General features: G+C 41.0%; 1 protein-coding gene across 2 annotated transcripts in view; it reads left to right on the top strand.

Moving 5' to 3' along the window:
* grip2b (glutamate receptor interacting protein 2b) overlaps positions 1–14,304 on the top strand; it is a 330,218-nt gene continuing 315,914 nt past the window's right edge. For both annotated transcript variants that reach the window (XM_038696366.1, XM_038696367.1), the window contains exon 1: positions 1–381. In XM_038696366.1, coding sequence (XP_038552294.1) covers positions 327–381 — 55 coding nt within the window. In that variant the 5' untranslated portion in view covers positions 1–326. The remainder of the gene's footprint in view (positions 382–14,304) is intronic.

The raw sequence follows: 14,304 nt of genomic DNA on the forward strand, positions 1-14,304 counted from the left end.
GAGAGAGCGAGAGAGAGAGAGACCATTGGTGCCGCAGCGGGACCGACTGTCACACGGACTGTTAGGGGTCCTTACCGGAGAGAGCAGCCGCTGCTCGCCGTTTACCGATAGACACACCGGTGGAGAAACACAGAGGAGCAATAAAGAAGGAAAAGAGTAACGCAAGGAGAAGAGAAGAAGAAGAAACAAGGGGAATCGTTATTTTTGCCGTGGCTGCTGTCGCCTGTGTGCCATCACCTCCACCGGACAGGATATACTGTCCCCATCATCACCACTCCTCCTCATCATCTAGACCTCTCCTCCTCTTCCTCCTTTCCTTCATCACTATGCCTGGTTGGCGGAGGAACCTCACTTTCTGTCTGCAACGGATGCACGAGGAAGGTAGGCAAAACAAATTAATGTGAGCTTGTGTTTGCGCTTGCACGTGAGTACGTGGGAGTGTGTATTTTCAGGGGGGTTTCTTGCTGCTTAAATTTGTTCTGAAATGCGAGCAGTTTGTTTCTGGAGACACTTTGAATCTTTCTAGTTTCTGCTTCATGTGTTTAGTTTTCTGGATCACTGGAAGTGCGTGCGCGTGCGCGCGCGTTTTTTGCGCATGTGTTCTGTGGACTGATTGATAATCACCTGCAGCTTTGGTAATTGTGTCTGTGAGTGTGTAGCCTATATGTGTGCGTGGACACGCTTGGTCTGCTGGAGCCGCGCGCTCTGCGCACACGTGTCACCACGGGTTTGTTCCGTCGTTTCACCAGAGATTGCGCGAGGCTACTGATGCTGACAGGTCAGGGTGCGTGTGCGTGCGTGTTTGTGTGAGTAAGAGAGGGAGAGAGGCTGTGTGTTGGTCCTGCAGCATGAACGCAGGAGGAAGCTGACAGTGATGATGTTGGTCAGCTACAGTGTGCACGTGCGTCCGTGTTTGTTAGCAGCGTGTGCAGCTGAGAAAGTGTCGCATGTGAAACGGACATAGTGGTGACAATGTATGGATGAGTGAGAATGTTCTTGTACCTTTATTCTTGACACTGTTTCTGTAGTTTAAGGTCATTTGTGAATGAAGAGTTGAAGTTAAACTGCTGGGGGCAAGATTACTACAAACTAGGCTTTTCGGATTTTGTTATGTATTTTTTTTTATTTTTTAAAGAAACCTGATAATCTGATAAAATGATATATGAATAATAAATCAAAAAAATATGAATGTGGTTTACAACACTTAAAAAATATTTAGAACAGCCACTGATTGATATTTCTTTTTTTTTTTTTTTTTTTCAATGCTTAATGGGTGGCTGCACAATTTTTGAAGTTTGCCTTTAATTAAACAATAAGTATGTACCTTGAAATATGTTTTGCTTTCTGGCCATTAAGACATCTGTTACCAAAGCAATTTCAATATGGTGATTGTGATGGGACAAAATCATTGTGCAAAATACATTTCAAAGTTTATCTACTGTTGAATAAAGAGCATTGTCCAAAGAAACAGTTTAAGTATTTAAGTCCCTCTTTGTGTTACTTGACCTCCACTGCAGCTCAGGAAGGCAAGTTTATTAGCACATTTGCCAACAAGGCAATTCAAAATGACACTTAAATACAATTAAAAAGAGTTGAATAGAAAATAAAAATAAGATTTTAAAAAAGAGAAAGTTACAGTGGGGTCTAAGAAATAAATCAAAAGCCTTAAATTGGATGACCTGCGGTCACAAGGGTTGTGAGATCTTGTGCCACAATGTGACAATATTTCTCATCAGGAGAAAAAGTCTCGCATGACTCAGGCACTTGACATTTTTCACATGCTGTCACGCCACATGTCAATTTTCTCATGCATGGACTCATTGTCTCCACCCAGCTGGTGACACTGGCGTACACCACAATAGTAATTAAGTTAACCCCTCACGCTGTCACAGCCAGTGGTAATGTCACTGGTAGAGTTTTGCAATTTAAACATCTAAAAACGGGGCACAAACTTGATCTTTTTTGGGCTATGAGCTGCACTTAATTGAAGGTGCTGAAGTTAACGTGTGGATTAGTGGTGAGGTTTGCTCTTTCCTCTTAACATGACAGTGCTACTGTCATCAAATCCAAGTCTATTAAGAAATGGTTTTCAGAGCTTAGTGTGGAAGAACTGGCCTGCATAGAGCGCCAACTATAGCCCCATCCAATACCTTCAGGATGAACTGGAAAGCTGACTGCGAGCCAGGCCTTATCTCTCAACAAAAGTGACCGACCTCATTAATGCTCTTGTGGCTGAATGTGAGCAAATCCCTGCAGCCAGGTTCCAAAATCTGGTGGAAAGCCTGAAACCAGATGAGTGAATGCTTTTATACCAGCAGTTTAATTGTTTTGGAATGAGGGCACATTGTAACACTATTAATATAGAATATCTATAACAGAGGACTAGTGGTTTTAATGGCCATGTGTTAATGGTAATATAGCATTAAATTAGGTGGAGATGTTGTGTAAATGACTGAAGTTGCTTCTTTTACTGAAACAGTTAAAGGGATTTATTCCCAAACAAACCTTACTCCAGGAATTGTTTCTTTCAGAAGAAACACTGTAACATAACCATTGCAACAACTCTGACTGGGGATAAAAAGTTTCTGGAATTTCAACGACAATACTCTCCAAAGTTAACACCAAGACTGGTAGTCTAGCACAACCTCAATAAATGCGGAAACTGATGGAACTCACATCTATCAGGAAATTATTGCCAAAAAAATGCATATTACTTAACTAAGACAACTATACAATTCCCATTCAAAACTCTAAATGGGAACAAGATCAGTGTGTGTGCTCACACAGCAGACACTCACCTACAAGCCACCTGGCACTTTCCACCTATTAATCACTTTTGGCACAGAATCACTGATTAACTTACACACATACTATGCTGCCACATCTCTCTTACTCCACAATTCTGTGTACTAGGTGACTAGGCATCTCATAGCGCTTCCTCACCACCTTTAGTGAATACCAAAAGTGGAAATTCAAAACCAACACAAATGCAGCTCAATGGAAAAACTATTTTACTGGAACACATAACAATGGAAAGTTGTTTGTTAGCCATTTTTCTTTCTCCTCCTCTTTTACATGTATCCTGACTGTTTGTCATACTGGAACTGCAATATACCCTATACATCTTTCCATTGTCCACTCACCCCCATCCTACCTATTAAGCCCACTGGATGGGTGGCCCACGATGGCCCAGTGGGGCTTTTGAGACTCCAGGCAGATGGATGCAGAAGCCCAGGGAACAAGGGTGAACACAAGTGGCTCTGAGATTAATTGACAAATGATCAAACTGAAATCTAACTAAGACCGCCTTCTGAGGGTTTGGGGGCTATTCAAGGTTTGACACGAGACCAAGATTAGGCCAGCACCCTCACCTAAATCCTCTGCAAAGAGCAATCAATAGACCTCCCTGATCCAGCCTCTGTTCCCCTTCTCTGGGATTACCTTTGCACTCATCCCCTCTGTGGCTGTAGAGTGTCACAACCTGGCTCCACAGTAAGTGACAAAAGTGGGGAAACGACACAGTCTGAAAATAATAATAGATATTTTAATAAGTAAATTAAGCAAAATGTACAATTGGAGGTGTCTGTCAGATCAGTATGTATGCAGTGTATGTGTGAGTGGAGTGTATGGGTGTCAAACACAAAGAACCAAATAAAACAAAATCAGTTGGCAGGCCAGGAGAAGAGGGAGTCAAATCATCAAACAGGCTCCTTTTATAGCCACCTGAGCCCCGCCTGCTCAGGTGTGTTGCATCTCACACCAGGTATCACTCCACCCACCAATTACCTGCAAGACACAGAAAGATACAAACAACAAGAGAGGGCCCAAACCTGGGGCCGTCACAAGAGGTAGACTGGGTCTTGGCAGCTATCTCTCTCAATTGGAAGTCTCCCTCCCAGCCTACTACAACTTACTCTCTCTCCTATTCATAATTTCATGTGATGTCAGATTCCAAAGAAAACGCTCCCCGGGAGGGCAAAAAAAACGTTTTCCGCTGCCTGCCAACCAGGAAGCAAGTGATACACTGCTTTGAGTTTGTTACTTTTGCATTGCCAAAACGGATGTTTTTTGTGCTTTTGCATTCACTAATCGACGAGGAGACAAACCTGTGCTGTGTTAGGTGAGGGATTCCCCACAAGGTCAACGTAACCATTACCACAGTTGAGTGCTGGCAGGAACCGGCAGTGGGTGCTGTATATGGATCCCAAGTGCCCATCATTTGCAGTTTGTGTCCATATCTATGTTTTTCGTGAGTTGAGAGGTGATATAAAGAAAATTTTGCGGCATCTCTATGAGGGAATAAGGTGTGAGCTGCTATCCTGGTGTGTTGTTTTGTCCTCCGGGGTCACCGCGCATGTCACATGACTGAAAACTATGAATAGCTTATGTATGTCTTTGCTCTCCTCCTCTTTTATTTCCCCCCCTCTCCTTTCCTCTGTCTACAGTTCCCACACATTTACACACTCTCTCACACACACAGTCACCAGTTGTTGCCGTTAGTCTTACTATTATGTTGTAGTGTCTTAGTGATGTGATGCAATTATGATGATGACACATGTGTGGTGTCAAATATGTGTTCTGTTGTGTTCTCTGCCAATGTTCCTTGTTGTATTGCGGATCACCAATAAAGACCAAAGGTGATCCATTCCATCATTGTTACAGAAAGTGTGAGAGCTCCTCATGTGTACTAGCAGACTATGTACCCTATAACCCTGTAAGGATGTTTATCTTCTGATTGAAAATCCTCTGCATGTTTTCTTAATCTGTAAGTGTGTGTGTAAGAGGGAGAAAGAGAGGCAGTGCATGGCTAAGTGAGAATAGGTGTATGGATGTAGACTTTGTGTGTGTTATGTGTAAGGCCAATATTTATGTGTTCGACTAAGCGGAAAAAGTGTTTGCTCAAGATGAGTGTGTGTGTGAGAGAGAGTGAGAGAGAGAGAGAGAGATGGGGCAACATAGAACAAGAATGATGTTTGTTTATGATGTGTGTTTGTGTGAGAGACGGTGAAAGACACAGCGAGAAGTGCTAGACATGGAGAGAGATGGTGCGAGAATTGTGTTTGCTCATGGTGTGTGTGTGTGTGTGTGTGTGTGTGTGAGAGAGAGAGAGATGCAGCTTTTGAATTAGTATGCTGGATACACAGTGACCCTGCTGTCCAATGATAACTGCCTTATGGACACATGAATGGTTGTTTGAGGCCCCTAATTGTACCAGTCCTTCAATTTTAATGGGGGTCACTTGAAAGAATGCACTTGCAGGTGAGTACATCCTCTCATATAGTACCACATGTACTGAACCCCAGCTGTTGAACTAGTGAATTTATCATATACATTTGCAAAAAAAAAAAAGATACATTACTAAATTGGTATGAAGATCGATTTAGCAGAAAGCAGTATTTGAAGAGAGATGAGAGGGATGTCACCCCCCCCCCCCCCTTTTTTTAACCTGATGTGTGCTGTATATTGATAAATTGTATCAATACACAGCACAGTTAGGGGTGAAGGTGGAGTTATGTGGGGTAAGCCATTAGTGTTTGTCCATTCAGACTATGTGCATTAGCTGTTCTTTACATTAAATGACTGCTGTAGAGAGTGTTTGGCAACCTACTTAAAAAAATGTAATTAATTACTCATTACTAATTATTACTCATCAGCAATAGCAATCAGTATTAGTTAAATTACTTATTATACCAATGCACTGCAAAACAAAAATTAGGTAGATAGACAGATAATAAAAATGTTGACAGAGAGAGAAAAAGATGGATCATAATCTCTAGTTTTCTACATAAAACATGTTGCATTGTGTGTTCGGGTATGTTCATGTTTGTGTGTATAAAACATTGGGTTACATTGTTTGTGTGTGGGTGTGTGCAGTTAAAAGGAAATGACCACTGTGTAATGCATTTACAAGTAGCTTTGCCACCCCCATCTAACAGTTGTTTGATCAAAACGCCATTCGCCGGTTGAAGGACATGTTATGGATAAGCAAGCCTGAGTGTGTGTGTGTGTGTGTGTGTGTGTGAGAGACTGGAAAGAGAGAGAGAGAATGTTTGTGCGTGTAACACTCATCCATCATGCAGACAGTGTGGTGAAATTTAAGGGTACAAATAATGACCTGCATGATTTGCATGAAAGATGGGGAGAAAGAGGACAAAAAGGCAAATGAAAAGCGAGACCTAAGAGAGAGAGCCATAAGAGAGAAACAGATAAAAACAGAGGAGAGTGTGAAGGAGAATGATAGAAGGCCCGGTTTCTAGTCCTTATCAGTTGAAGGAGGAGATCCCATTAATCACGAGACTAGAAGATCAAATAATGTGCTGGTTAGTGGAGAGCAAGCCTGCGATTGTATGTGTGGGTGTGTAATAAACTGTGTGTGATTTAGCTCCAACCCCAAAAACCTCTTTTAATAAGGCTTAGTTGTGTTATCGCTGATGCACGGGGAGAGGAGTGAGAAGACGAGAAGAGGAGGAGGTCAGAGGAGGAGACAGGAGAGGATCAAGGAGGAGGAGCGCAAAGACATGAGTCAGAGAGCAGTACACATCACTGAAGGTGCTACTGGCAACATTTAACATCAGTACACCATTAGTGTGTTTATTTATAGGCATTAGTATAATTATCAAATTAGACTATTGGTGTGAAAATAAGCTGTGTCTACTGGCTTCTACTCTGTAAGAAGGAAGGCCAAACCATTTATTTTTATGTATTTACCAGTCATTTTTCATTTATTATTGTGGGGAAATTACACATTTTTAATGTTATTAATAGGCAGCTGTGTCCCAGGAAGTAGAGCAGATTACCCACGAATCAAAAATTTGACAGTTCAATCCAAACACGAAAGTGTCCTTGGGTAAAACACTGAACCTCAGATTGCTCCTGATGGTCAGCTGGCACCTTGCTCGTTAAGCCTAGTTCACAGTACGTGATTTTAAGCCGGATTTGCCAGTTGGCGTGCTCCACGACCGTCAGGCTGTGATCAGGGGTAAATCAGTGATCGATCAGTGCTCAACAGTCGTTATTTGTGAACTACTCAATGATGCATCAGAACGGCTCTCCAACGCATCGCTGACCGATCGCTGTAGCCAGCCAGCATGCTAAATATCTGGAGGAGTCAGCCAACTCAACATCCACATCCAGCCAATGAGAGCAGGCAGCTGGCAGAGCAGGCAGCTACTTTTTCACTGCAAAACACTTTTTACTCACTTCTAACTCTCTCTGTAGCTCAGTCAATCCCTGCTACCTGCGTGTGCTAATCCATTCTTTCACCAATAGTCTTTTTAATTGCTATCTTTATAATTTTCCGTTTCACATTTCACCTGTGTTTTCTTAAAAAAAAACGTTGTTTGAAGACCTGTCGTCGGGTGACAGCCATTGTCAGCTCGTGTAGTGTGACCCCCTGTCACTGATCAGTCATGTAGTGTGAACGCCACAATGACTTCAAGACTCCTGTCACAAGACGGCAAGTTGTGTAGTGTAAACAGCATGGTGATCGGCCAACGCTGAAAGTCGTGTAGTCCGCACAAGTCTTTAGCCTTTAGCCATGTATACATGCATGGGTGAAAGAGAGGCAAACTCGAAAGCAGTTTGGCTAAAATAATGAATGGCTCTATAAGCAGAGTCCATTTACCATTAATACTGCTGACCTGGTCACTCCACAGTTCACTGGCTAATTGAAAAATGGCGGATGGAGGAATCATGAGAAATCACACTTTATCATCAGTTTTGCTTGATAAGTCAAATCATTAAGTTATTCAACAGAAATCAGCAACAACAATGTCAAATAATTTATTTCAGCAAAAATGCCAAACAGAGTATTTGATGCTTCTCTGTGTTTTACATCATTAGAAATATTAATATATTCGAGTTTGTGTGACAGTTTATAGACAAAATGAATAATTAACAACTGTATTCAGAAACCAAAAAATTGACAGTTTAATCAATAATAAAAATAATTCTAGTTGTGGTGCTAAAGAGCGCTGAACACTACAGTGCCCTTAAGCCTCAGTAGCTGTTGACTATAGAGAAGAAGCTCTTGACCTTTCATCCATGATCATGAGTTTTGTTTTATCAATGCAGTACTCAGTGTGTGTTATGGTGATTCAAGTAAGAGTTTAATTTCCAAATGGTTACAGGGCATGCCATATAGCAACATCGCCTGTTCGACTCCATCCAACCTTTCTTGCATGTCATGCCCCTCTCCTTCCCCCCATTTCCTGTCTCTTCACCCTCACTGTCCAGTAAAGGCAAACTTCTGCTGAAAAGGTCATGTCCACAACGATCAAGTTGAAGTGTTGTTGAGCGAGACACAGAACTCAAAACTGCTCAGTGATTGTGAACTACTTTCAGTAAGAGAATCTTCTACATGCAGGCTAGGAAAGCAAGCAGGTTCATTTATACTTTACTTTAAATGAAACATTGCAAGACATTACAAACAGACAAACGTTCTTGACTACAACAAAAACAGGAGACACACAGGTAACTAAATGACATCTAACTAAATAACAAAGTAATTTATTTAAAACAAAATGAGCAAAATCAACAAAATTGCAAGCGGTAATATCAATATTGTAGGGAGTGGTCAGTATTCGGAATCTGTAAAGTCAATAGTGCATGAATGTTGTGCGGTAAGGAAATCAAAAGTATTCAGTGCGTGATATGTGACATGAGGAGATCTGCCCATGGACCAGCTGCTGCTCTGACTTGCATGCATGGGATGCTAGGATATGTATGGTAAATGGACTGTACTTTATATAAAGTCATTTTACAATTCATGTGAACTACTCATTGTATATTTGTACACTGATGGCACAACCTTCTTTTCTTCTTGGCACTTTGACCAGAAGAGGCAGGGATTAAACCACTGACCTTCCTATTAGTGGGCAACCCGTGCTACTTCCTGAGCCACAGCCTCTCAGTTCTTGTTTATTAGTAATACAATGATGTATCAGCTCGTAGCTGCACTCTGTACTGACTCTGCCCCCGAACCAGCAGAGAGCACAGCTCAGAACCTGCCATGTGGAGGTAGCCTCAGGCACATGGTTTCATCATTTTTGTCCTTGTAGTGTCTCGTCGGTGAGACAGCAGTTTTAGAGCAACTTGTGTCCCTGAATTTCCTGAATATTAGCACTGGACATAACACCAGAGGGAATTGTTCAAATGTGTAATTAGCTCTCAGCTTGCATGAGGTCAAGGACAATGTGCAAGAGAAGAAGCTCAAATGTGCTTATTTCAGTGTGTAAATTTTGACTGATCTCTTCTTTCAGTGCATCTGTGAAAATCAGCTCTCTAACCCTGGCAGTGTACCTGATTGATCTACAGATAACTCCACAGGCAAATGACCCAGGTAAACAACAAATAAGTTGTTTGCCAGTGTGTTCTAAAATGACCAACAAGACTGCTACAAAAATGACATTTTCTGATCTGCCATCCAAATGGTTATGATCTAGTTAAGGGATGATGATCAATAGTGTCATGTGACCAGACCAATCTTTTTTTCAGAACTACAAGAAGACACTTGTCAGGATAACGGAAACATATGATGTTTTACAGCAGCGATTTACGAACACAATTCCATAAAGTTGGTGAACTTGCAAATTTAGGCTATCGTATTGAACTCTGCCTGGTAAATGCCAGTGCCTAAACTTTATAACAGAGGTTTTCCTTTAATAAAAGTCTGTGGACTCTAAGCCCAAGTCGAGGTAACCCTGATGACATCTTTTCATTATTTTCACAGACTTTGGGGAGTCCTAGCCGAAAAAAAATGCCGCTACACATTAGGCCATAAAAAGTATAACTTATTGTTATGCTGAAATTTTACACCACTTTAGGCAATGTTGATCATTTCACAGTGCTCTTGCTTGTTACAATAGCAGCATGTCAGTGTTTAGGTTAAGTTATTGATTGAATTGTATGGTTCAAGGGTTAGAAAACAAATGTAAGTGACTTTTAGTGTCAATTGTTGTACAATTCAATGTATTATGAGTCGTAATCTTATTTGTAGTCAATGTATCTATAAAATGTAATCATGTTAATGTGTCTTTGTGGACCAAGGAAGAAAAGCTGGCTTTTTCTGATGAGAAAACTCGCCTCACTAAAACACAATGTCCTCACTGAAATAGCAGTGGCAACCTGTGTGTCCGTGTGTGTGTGTGTGTGTGTTTAAGCCATGTAGCCGTAGGTTAGCAGTGGGCGAGAGCGGTAACGCTGCTTCAGTCATAATAGGATCTGACGATGACTCATGCACAGCAAAAACAACAAACGCTCTTCTCTTCCCTGTTCTCATCTTCTCTTCCTCTTTACTGTCTCATCTCAGTTTTCCCTTTCTTCTTTCTTTTCCCAGTCTCCTTTGATTCTTTTCTTTTACTGTCTTCTGTTTTATCATCTTTCCACCTCCTCATTTCTCTTTTCTTATCTCATCATACATCATTCCCTGTTGCATCTTATGTTTTCTGTTTCCTGTCTCCTCTCTTCTTCCTACATTTTTGCAGCTTTCCTTTATTTAATCTTCCTCATACTTTATTTCTTCCTCAGACTTTATTACTTTTCTTTTAATCCCTGTCTTTTTGATTTTCTATTTTCTTCATTTGTTTAGTTTAGTGTTTCTTGTCTTTTTGTCTCTTCACCCCTTTTTTATCTCTTGTCTCTTTCCCTCCTTTTGTTTCGTATTCAATCTCCTTAAATATAATAATTTTCCTGCCCACATGCAGTAGATAGGGGTTATTACAATACATACAATTATGGGTAAACTATGACATTTGATGGTAATTTCAGCCACACAACTGTACACTTACACATGACATACTCTGTATTGTATGTTACTGATATGTAACATACAATACATCCAGTGAACTATTTGCAATAGGGTGGTGTATTTAAGCCCACACACTCTGCTCACTTTTTGCTCCTCCATGCCTGACCTGAAAATTCTTTTGTAACAGGCATTTCACAAGCCATTTCTCGGCCCCAGGATTCTCCTGTAGTCTAAATGTGGGTAAGGTATTGTCATCACTCCGCAGTCTCTGTTGTGCTGAGCTTGGTGAAAGCTTGAGGGGATGGACAAAGTCATAACCTAGACACCAACTCTGTAGATATTCTGCATTCACATACCTGCATAAATCCATTCCAAGTAAATCAGCTGACTAAAAATAAGTGACTTTTCTTTAATTATATTAGTCTACCACCACCCGAACCTAGTATTAGTTAGTCCATTATTTTCAAATCAACCCAGAACCGGCAAACGGGGTCCTTCCTCCCAACACTATGTAGGATCGTAGCTGCATCAGTGTGAGGACATAAGCAGAAATACAATGGGGAAACATTAGAGATGTGGCTGGTGATTCAGAGGTCTGGAACCAGGCTATGGGTCAGTCTCTTTATGATGACTTTAAGTTAAAATCAAGCAGGATATTGCATTGGTTATATCACAGTTTATTAAACACAGACACAAGCAGCAATCGCGTCTCCTACCTCTAGCATCATTAGGGACAATTATATAAAGACAAGTCAATCACCACCACATGTCTGCTTCAGTGCTGCGTACCTGCGGGGGGGGGGGAGGAGAGAGAGAGAATATGGGTCTTCAGAGACCCACACATACATGATCGGTTAATGTTAACTGACTTGCTGTCTGTTTATCTGCCTTGTTCTTGATTAAAGTATGTTGTGCTTGTCCTGGGCTGATTGCTTTTTGAGGCACTTCTGTGTGTGACTGAGCTGCACACCTCAGAGCAGACAGAGCAACTGCAATTTTGTTGATTTGTTTCATGATCCTTGGGCCCTTGCAACCTATTGGAGTCATATTGTCAATTCTCACAAACACACTGGTGTCGGCAAGTTTTCTTTATTCCCAGAAAAATATACTTTTTGCAGAGGTCTGTGGTTTCTTAAGCCAAACCGAGATTAGTCCTATCCCGAGAGATTTATGAGCCTCAGAATGAATTTTTTTGTCAGTGCGTGACCCAGATGGCAGATTTTTAAAAGTGGTGTAAAACATTGTTCCATGGCGAAAGACTCCTCATCGAGGTGCCAGGTTTTATCGCTCCCTCTCCATTTGTTTTACAGACATTTCAAGTCTTTTGATGGTGCAGACTGAAGCCTGTAGATGTTCATTTCCCGTTTGACCAAGGTCATTGATTTATCAATCTCACTATCTCATCTCTTATCGTCTACTTTTGTCTGAGCTGCTCCCCTGTCCTTCTTTTACCTAATTTTGTGGGGGTTTTGTCTCTTTTCACATGACCCCATGTCTCGATTTAGTTTTTCTTTTCTTTTTTTTATGGTGGATGTAGTGAAGAGTGACAGAGTAAAAGAGGGGTGACATGTGACCGAGGTTTCTTAACTTGATTCAAATCCAGGACTCCGGGGTTACGTGGTTACATGGCAGAACTGCTAGGCCACCAGAGCACCCCCTATTTATCAAGCTTTGTTATCTTTTCTCCCTATGTCTTTGTTGCTTTACCTCTCTTTTGTGTATTAACACACTCATACTCTATAGCCATCCCTTCCATTTCTACTGCATATGCACAACCAACACCCATTGCTCTGTGTCCTCATTTGTCTCTCTTTCATACAACGCACACTACTGCTCTCGGACACACCATATATCTGTGTGCTTTTAAGTCTATCTGCATCTCTGCTGTCATTATCTGCTAGCAGAGGCAATCATTTGTCTTGAGCAGGGTGCTTCATCTATGCTCTTGTGCATTCGTCCTCACTGAGTCCTAACTTTAAATTGCTGCAAGCCCTGCTACACTGCCAACCACTACCCTGCTATACCCTACTGTACCCTTTTTATTTCAAAACAGCATCCTACTACATAAACGTTGCTTTTCTGCAGTGCCGTCTGTTATGTTGGACCTACCTATGGTCCTCAACTATTCTTTCATTTCCTGCTTATACACCCCTTAATTATCTGTTCAAACTTTTATTCTGTATGTTTAAAATTGTTCCATTCTAGTCTGCTGTACCTTCTGCTCGGTTGTACCCTGATAAGCCCACCCACTTTATTTAATTCAATTTGTTGTTAAGTGATGTTTGTTGATGGACACTTATTTAATGATGTCGAGGACTGGTTAACAAAAATAGTTGATGGCTGCCGATTTGCCGATTAATGATGGTGATGGCGAGAAATGGTTGATCACAGTTCAGCTGGTTGGCACCTGGATCAGTCACAGGGCCAAACCACCTGTGTGACCACCTTGTTTATTTTAGGGATTTCTGGTGGGGGCTGTTGAGCCAATTGGCAGTGTTTCTTTTTGTCTGTCATTATTTTAAATAATTTTTTCTAACAAACACACTGACTGCTGTTTCCATAATGTACCATGCTATATCCTTTAATATCCTCAGGTACTACAAACCTAAACTATCTTTAAACTGTCCTGCTATACCCCTGTATACCTGCCTCCAGTGTCCTGCTATTGTCTTTTTGGCTACACCTGATATACCCCCCTTTTCTGTTCTGCCATACCATTTTAAATTTGGATACCATCCTGTTTCGCAACTAGTTCACTAGACAGAAAACTGATATTGGATTATTGATTAAGCATTCTTGACATTTGGTAACCAATCACTGACAAATTGCAACTTGTGACCATAATAACATTCATTCATTTTAGATCTGTGAAAGGATGCAGACTCTCATCCAGGACATCAAAGAAAGGATGCACTACATACTAATCCACTACCTCAACCTCTGCATCCTTATTATCAGCCTCACTACATCCAGAAAACAACGTAACATGCACAGGGAAACGGGGCTGCCAGTCCTGCAACACCATGCTACACATTCATCTAGTGCAGTAACAACCCTTTCCCCTGGATTTTACCTAATTATCCTAATTTACAGTATATACTATAAATTCGCCACTCGAGTTAGCTCTTTAACATAATGGAGGAGTGTTTTTATAGGTATAACATATAACAACATGCAAATTTGCAGATAAAAATTGTGAATAATCTCCCTAACAATTACCAAAGTGTTGTGGTATTCCAAACCTAACAACTTGCAGAATCCTGGACTTAGTGTTAAAATCCTCCCTGTTTAACTTCTATGGAGCACAAGAAAGTAGAACTTTCTGGACTACAAATAATATTTTGCAGATAAACATTATCCAGGCAACACTTTATTTCCTTCAAAACACATTTGGCAGACTTAATAAATAGTATGTAATATGATTTTTAGTAGACAAGGTTGACTAGCTATATTTCCCTATTTGTCTGATTTGTTCCAACGTCCTCATACTTAAACACAAAATAAGTTGATTGTCAGTTGTCCCAAAATGACACGTATTACCGTTCCCCAAAATGACA

Source organism: Micropterus salmoides, unplaced genomic scaffold (genome assembly GCF_014851395.1).
Source record: "Micropterus salmoides isolate LMB-PRFRI ecotype aquatic unplaced genomic scaffold, ASM1485139v1 Ms_hic_scaffold_4, whole genome shotgun sequence".
NCBI lineage: Eukaryota > Metazoa > Chordata > Actinopteri > Centrarchiformes > Centrarchidae > Micropterus > Micropterus salmoides.